This window comes from Manacus candei, unplaced genomic scaffold (genome assembly GCF_025592945.1).
Source record: "Manacus candei isolate 608988 ecotype Guabito, Panama unplaced genomic scaffold, ASM2559294v1 h1tg000052l, whole genome shotgun sequence".
Classification (NCBI taxonomy): Eukaryota; Metazoa; Chordata; class Aves; order Passeriformes; family Pipridae; genus Manacus; species Manacus candei.
In genome coordinates, this window is record NW_026138100.1 from 4436703 (window position 1) to 4451188 (window position 14486).

A 14486-nucleotide genomic window follows, 5' to 3' on the forward strand; every position below is an offset into this window, starting at 1 on the left:
GGCTACCTCTGCAATAGGGAAAAAAAAATGTTTCCTCAGGAGCTGGCTCAGAAGATCAAAGGATACCAGGAGCAAATTGCTTCTTTGAATTCAAAGTGCAAGATGCTGACTATGAAAGCAAAACATGCCACCATGCTGCTGACAGTGACAGAAGTGGAGGGGCTGTCCGAGGGAATGGAGGAGCTGGATTCAGACCTGCTCCCAGCACACCCCACTCATCCCTCGGTGGTTATGGTAAGCAATGTGTTGATCTCTGTACTGTTTATCTGATTGCTTACTTTTGCATCATTGTAACACTCCTGTGTAGCAAATTGCCACAGCTCACATCTACATCTGCTTTTGAAATGGCTGGAGTGTGGCAAACCAAGGGAAGTTGCAGCCTTCCTTTACTGTATTTTGCTTCATATGGGTTTTCAAGACTTGTCGATAAGGGATGAAGTTATTTAACAGACAAATACATGAAAGTTTTCTGTAATTATGTGCAAATATTGGGCTTTTTTGTAACTATCAGCATGCAAGAGCAAATGCTAAGAAATTAATGATAAAACCAGAATAAGTATTATTTAGTAATATGTTGCAGTGTATAGGTTTTTCACACCATATTTTTAAAGCCCTTGTATTAAAATGGTGATGTGCTAATTGACAGTATGCTGCTATATTCTCAGATGAGTGTGTTGAAAATGAAAGCTAAGTTCTACCATAGGCAGAGTTGGACTCACTTTGCTTTTGTTTGTTTCTTAACTGGGTCTCATTATAAACATACTGCTGATGCTACTGGGATTTTTGTCTGAGTGAAAATAGAGTGCAGATTTCAGGATTTATCACTGTATAATGGCATTGGAGAGGGAAGAAGAATATGCTGCTACTGGATTGTGTGTATTCTGTATTTCAAGTCTGTTCCTTGTTCTAATTGGACCTGGATACTGAGGCAAATACTGAATTATTCTGTAGCTCTCCATAGTATTTCTGTATGCAGTGGTGATGGTATTAGAAGACATTTAGGCAAACCCAAATTTGTTATTACTGAGCTGCTTGCTACTCAAGGTAGAGTTAGAGTACAGGAGGGCAGGTTCATACGAAGTACAAGACTATTTATTCAACCACATTTCTAAATTGGTAAGTGTAGGAGCATGAAGCATGACTAAATAATGTCATGGTAATTCTGGCCTTGTGTTGTTTTGATCTCAGTCTAAGTCAAGCCTAAGTTGAGGTAACTGATTTTCTTCCTGTGCTCTGGGGTTGCTTTTCCTGTGGCAGATGACTGCTGGTCGCTGTCACACGCTGCTCTCCCCTGTCACTGAGGAATCTGGGGAGGAGGGAACCAACAGTGAGATTTCTTCTCCACCTGCCTGTCGCTCTCCTTCACCTGTGGCTAATACAGATGCTTCTGTTAACCAGGTACCTCCCTCTTGGCATTCATTTGCATTCATCTCATTCATACATGGTTCAATTGCTCAGGTGGTTTATTTAATTATCTGAGATAATATTTACCTATAGCTCCAAGAAGCTGAGGCTTAACCTCTAGCCAAACTGAACCTTCAGATTCTCATTCAAAATGGATACAGATATTGACTTCTGAGTTTAAATTTTGTATAAATCTGGTGTTACAGCTATTCATTATTTTTAAAAGTAAATTTCAAGTGACAATTGCAAAGCTCTTCCATGTCACCAGCATTTTTTATTTAGAACCTAATTTTTATTTTTCAGTAGTACTCAATGGAATCTTGAATCCTGAGAAAAAATGTCTTTTTGTACTCCCCATAATGAAGCATTGAATTATGTCCATATACATTTATCTTATTGTACCATTGCCATTGTGGCTTTGAATTCACAGCTTGATATCTTCCACTGAATACCATTGCAGTTATTAACTTCCATGTGTTTTTTTTCATGTATTGTTCATTCCAACATTGTTCATTACCATTACAGTCTATTTTAAGTGCGAATGAGGCAGATCAGTGAAGTAACTGAAGTTAAATTTTAAATCAAAACTGAGGGCTTTGGCACTTCTAATAGGAACAAGTGTACATCAGCATTGATTAAAATGTAACCATTGAGCCAGCACATTGAGCATCATGTACATGAAGCCACATGTTAAACTTTAGAGGTTTAGAAGTGAGCCTTAGGAGCCATCACCACCTCCACTCTTCTGGATTTTGTGGTTTATTGGTTGGTTTTACATTTATGACTGCTTCAAAAGTTGACCACTGCAGACTTGAAGGGTAGAGTGTGTTGAGTTGCATTGCTGAGTAGAATTAGAGAAGTTTGCGCAAGATGCCCATCGATTCTTTCCACTAATTTGAGAAACACATATGGTTCTGTAGAAGTTGCTAAATATAAATTATAAGACATAAGGATACTAAGGTAAGATAGTAAGAATGGTGACAAAATCTTCAACGGCACTACACAACTTTTCAAAAGAGTTTTATAATGAATGAGAAGGATTTTTCTAGTGTTCTGTCATTTTAGATAATCAGAAATTTCCCTGTAAAGTTTACTTACAGTAGAAAGGAAGTTATATATTTCAACACAGAAGTCTTATGACACCATTAATTTGTGAAGGAGTTAAAGGACGGAGAGCAGCTTGCTTACTAATAAGCAAAGCGAACGTCCGTTCATTGCGTTTCTCTGTAAATGTAAAAGAAGTCAAACACCTCCAATAACTCAGATAATAAGGAAAACACAGTGAAGATGCTGTTGCAGTGTGAGCTGACACCAAAATACAAGTTTTAGAATCTGTGATTTAATAGGGCAAAATTGAACAAAAATATTATGTCTTTCATTTAGCAGATTTTTGAGACAGAGAAAATCAATGCTATTGTAATAATCTAAAAAGTTTACAGCTGAAGGTCTCTGCAGTGTGGTTAATGTTGAAATGAACTGCATGTACTAAACAAGTAGAAGAACATTCCAAAATGCAGTGGTTTACTTACGAAATGCTTAGGTTCACACTCATGTGAGATTAAAGCTAAAGAACCTATGAAACTGCCAGTGCTGATCATGATGAATGCCCAGGGAGACTTCAAGAAAGAAGGTTGGTTAAAAAAATAAATTCTAGAGATTAGTGAACTAGGAACTCAAATGTAAGTTATGAATATTTTGTATTTCTACAGCAAATCAACAAAACTTTTGCTAAAATATTTTAAAAAGTAGCCAGTGTTAAAAGAAATAATTTCTCATAAGAAGATCGCCTGCAAACTACCAGAAAAACATGTGAACAGAAACTCTAGAAAGTAAAGAATTCCATTAATTTAGTCTTTGGAAAAAAATGTAAAGCTCTTATGAAGTGGGGATTGAGGAGGGGAAGGTTGGGAGTTACAACTGTTTTTTTGATTCATCCCAAATAATCTCTCCATAGTCTTTCATCATCTTTTCTATCATCTCTTAATGCTGAAATATAGCTAGTTTGAATTCAGACATCTATGCTCTGTTTTTATATTTCTAACAAGTAGTGAAAGAGTATAAAAAAACCAGTGCCAACTGCATATTAGTGAAATACTGGATTTATGTATTGGAATAGATTAAAGCAAGACCTCAAATACGAGGTGACAGATCTAGTACTAGCTAACAATTGCCCAGGTTTGTTTTTGTTCTGAAGCTCCTCTAAAAATGGAGGGGGGGGGAATAAAAAGATGTTAACATTAGAAAGACTGAGGAATTTCATAGTATATAATATGTTGGCAATAGCTAGCAGTTCTGAAATGCTGTTTATTTTGATGTTTAGCAAAATTAGACACTTCGTCTGTGCTGCAGTACTGAATGAGAATTCTATGGGGCTGAATCTTCTTATACTTTCCCAAAGATACATTTGATTGAAGTTTGGCACACTTAAAACTTGTTTTCCAGATGCACACTGCAGAGCAATTGAATTGAAAAAGCTGATGTGCTGGCACAAAGCCCTGTAGACCAGAGCTGATCCTGTGATTCAAGTCTTAAGCACTGGGTCACTGTTAAATGCTTTTCTATCTCTTGTACACAGCCTACTTAACGATTCTTTCTCCTTCCCCTATGAAAACTCATCTAGGGTGCAACAGCCCTTGTTATGTATCTTATGAAATCTAAACACTCCCTTTGCCCCTGCATCCTAACAACAAAGCTTGACTACTGTTCATTGGCTAAATTTCACAAAAACAGCCATGAGATATTAGGGCATGTATAGGGGCAACAAAAGCTGTTACTTGTACAATCATCTGGATTTCTACTACCATCATGTGAAAGCTTTACCAAAGAGAAATTGCCATATTGTATACTACAGAAAGCAGCTGAAAAGACAGAGAAAGGAATTGCTTTTCCTGCTCTGTGAAAATAAGCCCTTTATTCTGAAAACCATATTAAGAGGTCATAGAAGCACAGTTTTTCTATTGACCTTGAGAGAGGACTAGCTAAGGGCTGGAGAGTAGCTGCAAGGCAAAATGAGGAGTTGCCCCCACAGGTGCAACTTTTCACTGTGACTTAGAAAGATCATTTCTGGTCAGAGTAAAAAATTCAGAAATTGCAGACCCTGTTGGGTCCTGGACATCATAACATTTTTATCATTAAATTTTTCAGTTATTGCCTTTGAAGAAGTACCTCATCTGACACTTTTGGACAGTTTGATGGGAGTGATCTGGTTTCTGTGCCCTTCCAGAGCTTGTTTGGTTTTGTTCACATATGGTCCTGTCACCAGTGAGAAAGAGCCTGGCTCTGTATGCTTTGCATCCTCCCTTGAGGCAGCATTTTTCACCTTCCAAATAATGTGGTGCTACCTGTCATACATGGTTTCAGTTTTAAATAATCTTTGTCATCAAGTCTGCTTTCCTGACCCACATATAGATACTGTACATGTTTTCTTAATTTTACATTTTCTGTAGATCTTTTTAGTTGTCATCTGCAACAGTTGAAGAGTCCCCCATACTATATATACTAAGTATAGAAGTTCTGGTGAGAAACAATTCCACTGTGAATTTTTAGTGGTGATTTGAACATCTAACCATTTCCATAGCACTTTTGGTCCCTTTTTCCAGTATCTTTTATAAGGTAATTGAGGCTACCTGTTTGGTTGAAGGCTTGTAATAAACCGATGCTTCATACTCTTTCTTACATCATTTACTAGTCCTTCAGCATATTCCTGTTAGGTTCTTCTGTTGCCTTCTCTATGATAGTGTTCATTACGGTGGTATTCTTTGCCACCTACAGTACCATAACCCACTGTCTTCTGTGATGGGATTTTTCCCAGGTGTAGTTGTGATGATGCTGGAACAACGCTCCCATTTGTAGCACTCCTTTCCCAGCCTTTCCATGATTGTCCACAGTTGCCTTCTGCAACTCCTAGCTAATATGAACATGAATAAAATGCATCCAGAATCCTCATCATAGTGACCTTCCAAACCATACTCAGTGTATTACTACTAAATATTGATTTACTGTGTTATTCAGAGTTTTCCTGGTGGTTTGGGCTTTGTGGGATTTATTTTAATGGACATATGCAATGGGACAGTATGGAGGGGATAGTATTCAGTATCTTTCTCTTTTGAAAGTGCAATAATGTACTTCATGCTTGTAGGACATTGCTTATTACCAAGCCTTATCTGCTGAACAGTTGCAGACAGAAGCTGCTAGAATTCAACCCAGCACCTCAGCTACCCAGGAGTTTTATGAACCAGGCTTAGAATCAGCTGCTAGTGCCAAATTGGATGATTTGCAGCGTTCTTGGGAAACACTGAAAAATGTGGTAAGTTTTCATCTCGAGGGTTCAAAATAAGTGACCACTTGTAAGGAATAAAATTCAAAGAACTGTCTCAGCTGATAATCTTCTCTGCACTTTTTGGTTTTCAGATGGTAACTAGAATTGTTATTTGTGATATTATATTATTTTTGTTCCTTACTGGATGGACCTCCAGTAAGAAAAAATAAGTCATTAAAGCTGATAGTTGTCTTCAGAAATATTGGCTACTCCCAGACTATATTCCATTACCTAAAAGGGATATCCACTCATGCTGCATGAGTTGGCAGAAGACGCCCCAGATCCAGTTTCTCCCAATACCGAGTCAACACATTTCTCCATAGTAGTGCAGCATAGTCATTCAGTAATGTATGAAAATTGTCAAAGTTTTGATCACATGCCATAAATTTTAATTCCTTGCAAAGGCACAGTAGCTGTAATGGGATGTTAAGAACTATGTGTCTAGCGAATAGCACACATCCATGTTTGAGTGCATAAAATCTAAAATGAGGCACAAAATTGTGCCTACGTTTTCCCTGCTTTATTAAAGTCCATTTTTTTCAGCATTTTTTTTGGCCAATGATATTCAAACAGATAAATATTTTCAATATGGATGTTTTGCTTTATAATTTATACTTTTGAAAACTTGTTGCAAGTTTTTGGCTGTAGTCTCTTAAGCCTAGGGATACATGAATCAGACTAAAGAGAAAATCCTGTATTAGAGATCAGAATTTATACTTTCCATTCTTCTTTAGATCAGTGAAAAGCAACGCACTCTCTATGAAGCTCTTGAGCGTCAACAGAAGTATCAGGACGCACTCCAGTCTATATCCACAAAAATGGAGACCACCGAAATCAAACTAAATGAGAGTTTGGAACCAGCCAAAAGCCCAGAGAGCCAGATGGCTGAACATCAGGTAAAAACTTACACATGAGAAATAGAGGAAGAGTATGTATTACCTGTATATCTTTCATAGTAACATTCTTCATGGCTGGATTCCTCAAAGACATGCATTAGTTGTGTGAACCTTCTCTATTAGCTGTATGTCTTGCCTGACTGTTCCAAAGAAGGTGTAACTGGGATTCTTTTAATAAGGAGCCTTTTAAAAAAGGTAGAATAGATCATAAGAGTTTGTCCAATTGAAATTTTCAGCAAAATCTTTTGTGCAAGATTTTTTACAGTGACATCTACACATACTGTTCTTCAGCATCAGTGCTGAAGAATATTTATAATGTTTCCAAATGTACTAAGATCATAACCAATACTGATGCATTGTAAATTGATCAAAATACAATCTTTGCCTTGTTAAACAAAACAAACAAACCAAAGCACACAGAAATTCCCTCCCAAGGGAAGTCATGAGTAATGGTGCTCTGAATAATAAGAGAATACTTTATCAAATAACCAATCTGACATATGTCTCTGTTGTAATTACTTAAGTCTTCTATCTGATAGCTTGAAACTATCTGGTGGGACCAGTTCTCATTTCAATAGAAATTCCATGACTTAAAAAGGATAACACTAGGCTTTGTAGCAGTATGATGTCCTATGCATCCAGTGTGTATATACTGTCAGATGTGAAAGTAAAGTACCTACTCGTAGGTATTGGTAGTACAGCATCCCTTTGTAGGTATCTTGAAAATTGATTTATAGGATAAGAATGAGAGTAGGGACTTATTTTACACCATGGAGTGAAACTCTAAATATTTACTTACATTGCTGGAGGTTCTTTGTCCAGTTAGTTAGTTTTAGGCTGGAAGCTAACTAATGTCCATATTTTTCTCTCACAGACCCTCACTTACTTGTTCATTATCTTTACTGTGTCTACTAGAATACTCTGCAGATAATATGTTGGAAGAATAAATCTATATGTGTAATAGTTCCAAAATAATTCCTTCTTGTGATATGTTTGAAATTCAAGATAAGAAATTAAATCCATATTTAAGGTATCATACTTTATACATGATTCTAACTTAAGCCTCTAAAAGCAAGACTCAGCCCTTTGGAATTCTTCCTCTAGCAAACAAGCAGTGATACATTGCACTATTCTGTGTTCCTCATGCTCCCCTGGGATAGTCGTCTTGAATTTTATGTTAAATCTATGCCTCCTGAAATACTTTCTTCTCATTGATAAATGAATCAAATACGTTCTCTGCTCTCATTTCTAAATAGGCTTTGATGGATGAGATTTTAATGTTGCAAGAAGAAATCACTGAGCTTCAGACATCACTAGCCCAGGAGCTTGTTTCAGAACCATTGGATGCAGAAGCTGCTGATCAGATGGCATTGCAGTCCACTCTTACAGTCTTGGTGGAACGAATGGCCACAATTCGAATGAAGGCATCAGGAAAACGACAGCTGTTAGAGGTACAGGAAAAAAATCACCAGTGTTCTTAGTCACCATAAAAAAAATAATTTTCAGTTCTGCTCATTTCTCAGAATTCCTTTCACTAATAAGTTATCGTTGTTTTTTTAGTGAGCCCCTCATCTTGATGCTAAGCAATAAGTAACCAGAAGGTACTTGGAAACACACACATGTTTTATATATTTTACATATACATATATATATGTGTGTGTATATATATGCATAAATGAAGTAATGAAGAGCAGATATTAAAAATCATGTTATCTACGGTAAAATTCTGAGAAGTCACCTCTCCAAGCTGGGTAACAAGAGAAGAGGGAAAGCTTAAAACAAGAAATAAGACCTCTTCCAAATCATTGCATTGTTGTCTACACTCATCTTCCCACTGATTTGCATGCAGACTTTTTTCATGGAAGATAACCCCCTTTATTTCTTTGCCTACCAGCTTTACCAAAAATCCTTTAATACTAAGATGATTTTTAAAAAGTCCTTTACATACAGGAATGTTGCTGCATATATTATACAGGTGAGAAAATGCAGTCATTTTAAAGCTCCTTACAGTTCAGCTACTTTGAACACTGCAGGGCAGCTTTAAAGAACTGCAGCAGCAAATTCACAAACACAGCAACTACTGCCTTCCTAATTTCCAACATCAAGTGATTCAGAGAAATGGAGTGAGAATTGGCTCTATGGATCTAAGCCATAGCACTTAGTTGCCAGCTGGGGTTAAACCAAGACACTGGATTACAGGAGAGTCTCAGGGTACTTCAACTACTTTAGTTCCGCCCAGTCACCTGGGACAGTGAACAGGTCATTAGAAAATATCTTTGTAATTCTTAAAATAACGAAATTGCACAAATTTTTTCCTTCTTGGAAGAAAAATATTTTTTAATTAGAAATAAGGGGTTGGAAGTAGTATTGGGGATCTTACTTTCTATAGCTTTCACCCCATACAGGATCTAACAAACTTCTTGATAGTACTTAGGAGGAGATGCTAACTAATAATTTCAAGATAAAGCATGAGTCAAATAGATTGCACTTAACTGTGGTTAGGATTCTGACAACTACTTTGATACAATACCACAAGTATTCCCTAATAATCCTGGTTAGGAAATCTGTAATGTATGTAGACAATATTCAGTAATTTAACCTGTCTACTTCATAGCTCTTATTTCACAAATAAAATCTTCCAGAACACCCCAGGAAAGTAAATGTAGAAATAAAGATAGAACAGGTAATGAACACATTTTGCTCTTGATGGTGTGGACTGGTAATATTGTTCTTTCTGTGGACCTAATTTAAATAACTAGAGCTTGAGAACTGTTTAGCTATGGATTATTTGAGACACTTAACAACTGTCATTATTCTTTAAATTATTCTGACATGTAATTTTTAATTTTCCTATTGAAATTGAGCATTCAGAAAAGCTGTGCAAACACTTCCCTGTGTGAGGAATTTGCCCTGTGCATTCAGGTCTGAATTTCCTTATAAAGCATTGTAGGTTTACCCTGCCAGCAGCCAAACACCCACCCTCACTCCCTTCTCCTGTGAGATGGGTTAAAAATAGAAGACTCATGGGCGAAGATAATGACAGCTTAAACAGGGTAAGGAAAAGCTGTGCATGCAAGCAAGGAAAATTGAGGAATGTATTCACTACTGCCCCAACAGCAGGCAGATGTTTAGCTGCTTTCCTGGAAAGCTCAGCATGTGTTGCTTGGGAAAACAAACACCATAAACACAAATACCCTCCCTGCTTTTCACTGAGCTTTTCTTGCTGAGCATAATCTCATATGGTATGGAATATCCCTTTGGTTAGTTCAGGTCTGCTGTCTTGGCTATGTCCCCTCCCAGCCTTTTGCTCACCCCCAGCCTACAGGCTTTTGTGAGGGGCAGTTAGAAAGAAAGCCTTAATGCTGTGCTAGCACTCTTTAGCAGTAGCCAAAACATTGCTGTGTTATCTGCACAGATTTAACCACAGACTGCAATGAAGTTAACCATCCCAGCCAGATCCAGTACAATTTTTCCCCTTGTTCCATAACATTTGTAACATGCTTAGGTTTCATATTATCTGATACATCTAAGTATCCTCTGACCATCCTATTTGTTTTCGTATTCCCAAAATCCCCTCTACTCTCTCCAGAGAGTCAATATCTCTCTTGTATTCAGGACCTAGACACAGTAGTCCAGGTGTGGACTCACCACTGTTAAGCAGAAGGGCAGGATCACCTCCCTCATCCTGATGGAAACACTCCTAATGCAGCCCTGGACGCTACTCCTTCTTTTCCACAAAGGTCCAGTGCTGTTCAACTTGGTGCTCACCTGGACCCTCAGGTCCTTTACGGCCAAGCTGCTTTCCATCTGGTTAGCCTCCAGCATGTACTGGTGCATGGGGTTGTTCCCCTCCAGGTGCAGGACTTCACACTTCTCTTTGTTCCTGTCAGCTCATTTCTATAGCCTTTTAGATGGCAGAACAACTATTTGTATATCAACCACTCCTCCTGTTTTGTGTCACCAGCAAACTTGCTGATGCTCTGTACTGGCAGCTCACTAGACTTTGTGCCACTGATCACCACCCTCTGGGCCCAGCTGTTCAGCTAGTTTTCAAATTCATATGGAACAATTCAAGGGTGAGTGAGACTTGCCGATCACCCGCTGTCTGTCTAATAGATGGACCGGCTGATGGGTGGACCCAGGGTGTCTGTGTTGCTGCAATGCTGACACTGCAGCAGCCATTGGAACTTAATGTGCTTCCACTGTCTGTGGCACAGGGATACTCTGAGAGGCCAGAGAAGGTAGATGACTCTTCAGTCTTCTTTTTACCCATGTAACTGTACCTAAGGCCCACTAGTACTCTCTTGGGTCCTTGAAGTACCCCTCTCGTGCCTCTCTTGAGAGACAGTAAGGCTATCTAACAGCCTGCTGCCAAAAAAGGCAAAGCTGCTCCCCTTCCCCTGCAGCCCACTCCCTAAGCAAACAGTGCTATGTTAATTGAGCAAACTGAATCAATGTGGAGGAAAACCCGAAGGAGAGCAGCAAGAGGAGGCCAAAAAGACCTCACCTTTATAAGGCTCCAATAGCAGAATTCTGTTGAACTCTGAAGAAAGTAGAAATACAGTGACTGAACTGAAACAGAATTTCAGTCATCAGAAAAACAGGCCCATCAATTGAAAGCAATATTTTGTAAAAAAAAGGTCTTACTATGGCTTAAAAATATTTTATAGGAGCTGTGCAGAACAGAAAGGGAAAACTTTCTAAAAGTGATAGTTGTGGTTTATTTCTTTTTTGTGTCTCTAGGAAAAACTGAATGAGCAGCTGGAAGAACAGCGGCAAGAGCAGGCTCTTCAAAGGTACCGTTGTGAAGCTGATGAGCTTGACCACTGGCTACTCAATACCCGAGCAACGCTGGACACTGCTCTGGTTACTGCTGAGGAACCTATGGACATGGAAGCACAGCTGGTAGACTGTCAGGTAAAATGTTAAGACCATTATTGAGTGGAATGAGCCAGCGTATTTGTGGAGGAGTTTCTGATCTCCTTAGCACCTTTGTATGCTCAATTAGCTTCATCAAAGATTTGTGAAAAAAAATACAGTCTGTTCTTAATTTTTCATTAGAGATTTCAAACAGTGCTTTAGAAAGCACATGTGAACATAGCAGTAGGAAAACAAAATGTCTGACTGCAAAAAGATTTGAAGTTCTGCACCTTTCAGATGTAATTTTGATTTGATTTAAAGGCCTTGTATTTGCTTCACTTCCTTTTTTTGTTCCCTTCAAGCTGGATTGGTTGAACAGCTCGCTTGATAGTCATGACAACACCTGCAATGTACTTTCCTACTCTTCCAGCTGAAGTCATCACACTAGCAGTGATGACTGGTATAGTGTTGTGTTCTCTTCAGGAATAATCCCTACACACATTCAAAAGTAAAGGATAATTATCAGTAGTTACTGTTTTTATGGCTTTAATATTAATCAACTCAAATACCAAAACAACTGAGTTTCTGCAATAAGAGTAGCTGCAAATACTTTTATTAACAAGACTTGGATCAGTCATAACATCCAGGTTCTCAAATTAGGGGGAGTTTTCCATTTTTAAATAATTGTTTAGAACTGTATGATCATTATAATTAAAATTACAAGAGAGACAAGAGGCAGATGGACAACAGATCCCTTTTTGTATCAGAGAGTGAGGATCTCAACTATTTTAAGATAAATGGGAGTTAAGTTTCATATAAGTGATGAATTTTCACTAACAACACTACATTATTGGAATTTTCAGTCTGCTCAGTCTCTTCATCACCCATCCTTGGGAGCTGTTTGTTGTATGTAGATAAACACTGTGAACTTAAACAAAGCTGTATTTTTTTTTAATATAATCTGTAAGAAACTCAAAAAGTAGGTTAACTTTGTGGAAAAGTTAATGCTGCAATTCTTTTGCTGGTTCTTAAAATCTTAATGCAGTAAGTTGTTGGGGTTTTTTTCCTACTTTTTAGAGATGTGTGCATCTTATCCTGCACACATTCCTTCAGGAAAAACATTTGTAAGTTCATACTTGGCACTTGCTATGGAAACAAAAACATTTGATGTCAGGTTTGGTTTTTGAGCAACACCTGTATGAGAGTTGAATCTGGAAGATCAAAATATGCACTATGTTTCTAATACGTGAATGGTTAATGGAATGTCAGGAAAGTAGCTTTTGAGAATAAACATGCCAGAGATTTGTCACTTTAAGTCTCTCTTTAGACTAAAGAGGATTATATAGAAATCCTTAAGTCCGTCATGCACCAATCAGAAAGAGCAAATAGTGAGAAGAGAAGCTTATCAACACAGCCAGAGGAACACATAGGAGGAGGTAGGAAGCATTTGACTACATGTGAATGAAAGAAGAGGAAAGAAGTAACTCTAGCTGTGTGCTTTGTTTCTTCTCATTAATGGATGTCAGTCCAGCCTCTTAACCACCCTTTAATGTGCAAATAAAGAACATCTCCTCTACAAGAAATTGTTTTTTCCAAGTAACTTTTTAACTTCCTATTTTGAAAAAGATTGCAAACTGAAATGGCAAATGCAAACATTTGCAAGCATGTTCTGAAGAACTCTGAATGGGACTGGAAAGCAAAGCAGTGATAATCTGACTTGTTCTTAGGCTGGCAACGGGTGAGGTAGGCCACTGGTCATCTTGCCAGAAAGCGTGACAGGTGCTAGAAAATGTATGAATTTGGTTCTTTGTTTTTGCTGCTGCAGAACATGTTGGTTGAAATAGAACAGAAGGTGGTAGCCTTGTCAGAGCTGTCTGTGCACAACGAGAATTTGCTTATGGAGGGAAAGGCTCACACCAAGGACGAGGCAGAGCAGCTGGCTATGAAGCTCAGGACACTGAAGGGCAGCCTTCTGGAACTGCAGAGAGTGCTCCATGACAAACAGATCAACATTCAGGTAAGTGACTCTTTCCAGCTGGTTTCGTGGTAGGCAGGAGGTTGGGCTTTTCATAGCAGTTTTATGGAACTGCAAAAAGGAGTAAAAGTATTGCACTGATTTAGTTCAGGTTATTCATCTTTAGTTAGTAAATGGAATTGTACTCCAAACTAAAGGACTGCATAGAAAGCTTTAGTTTATCATTTTCAAGTTTACAACACTACTTTATGGTAAAACTATCCTAACCTCACTATCTGCTCTGAAAGGATAATACTATAGTAGATAGATGATTAGCTTGGTCTGGATATACTCTGTACCTTTTCCCAGTCCCTTTAAGCTGTGTGTGCTCTGGGGCAGGATCACTCCCCCAACAAAAGAACAATCCTAAATACATGCTTTCCTGAGTACAACACAGTGAACAGATAACATAAGATAAGGAAACATTTTTAAATATGGATAATACTTATTGGCATCATTATACCAAACAAAATATTATAGAAACAAAAGTTCATTTAACCTCAGTCTTCTCCTAGGTTTATATTTCTAGCAGCATGGGTCTGCTTGTTGCCACTAATTGTATTTAACAGTTGCTTTTGGTCATTCTTTAGGTTAAACTAGCATGTGGAGAACCAAGTACATACAAGAAACCCAACCATGTAATGTGACTGACTGGTTGTGAATTTGCTTGCCCTGCTGTGACTCCCTCCCCCTCTTTTCTTTTACTTCTTTTCTGGGCTTTGCTGTGCAAATTAAACATGATAAGCTTCAAAGATTTCTAGCTTGTAATGCAGATTAAAGTCTACTGAGAGGTTAGCTTGAAAAGTCACTTGATGTGCTAAGAACTATTTTTAGTCCAAAGCAACTGCATAACTTTAGAACTTAACAGAGCTTCAGAAAAATAAAAAAAATAAAAAAGAAAGGAAAACCCCAGGTATTTGTTCCTATTGCCTCTAAGGTGAAGTAACTTTAATATTATTCTTGCATATTAAACCTCATGATTAGGCATGCAGGC

The 14486-nt window shown here is 38.0% G+C and overlaps 1 protein-coding gene across 16 annotated transcripts in view; it reads left to right on the forward strand.

Moving 5' to 3' along the window:
- The window catches only part of SYNE1 (spectrin repeat containing nuclear envelope protein 1), a 300346-nt gene that overhangs the window by 198795 nt on the left and 87065 nt on the right, over positions 1-14486 (forward strand). For 14 of the 16 annotated variants that reach the window (XM_051801628.1, XM_051801638.1, XM_051801639.1 and 11 more), the window contains 7 exons: positions 40-234; positions 1258-1398; positions 5543-5710; positions 6457-6618; positions 7875-8069; positions 11362-11535; positions 13304-13495. In XM_051801628.1, the coding sequence (XP_051657588.1) occupies positions 40-234; positions 1258-1398; positions 5543-5710; positions 6457-6618; positions 7875-8069; positions 11362-11535; positions 13304-13495 (1227 nt within the window). The remainder of the gene's footprint in view (positions 1-39; positions 235-1257; positions 1399-5542; positions 5711-6456; positions 6619-7874; positions 8070-11361; positions 11536-13303; positions 13496-14486) is intronic. The other 2 variants (XM_051801632.1, XM_051801637.1) reach the window with 2 other exon arrangements.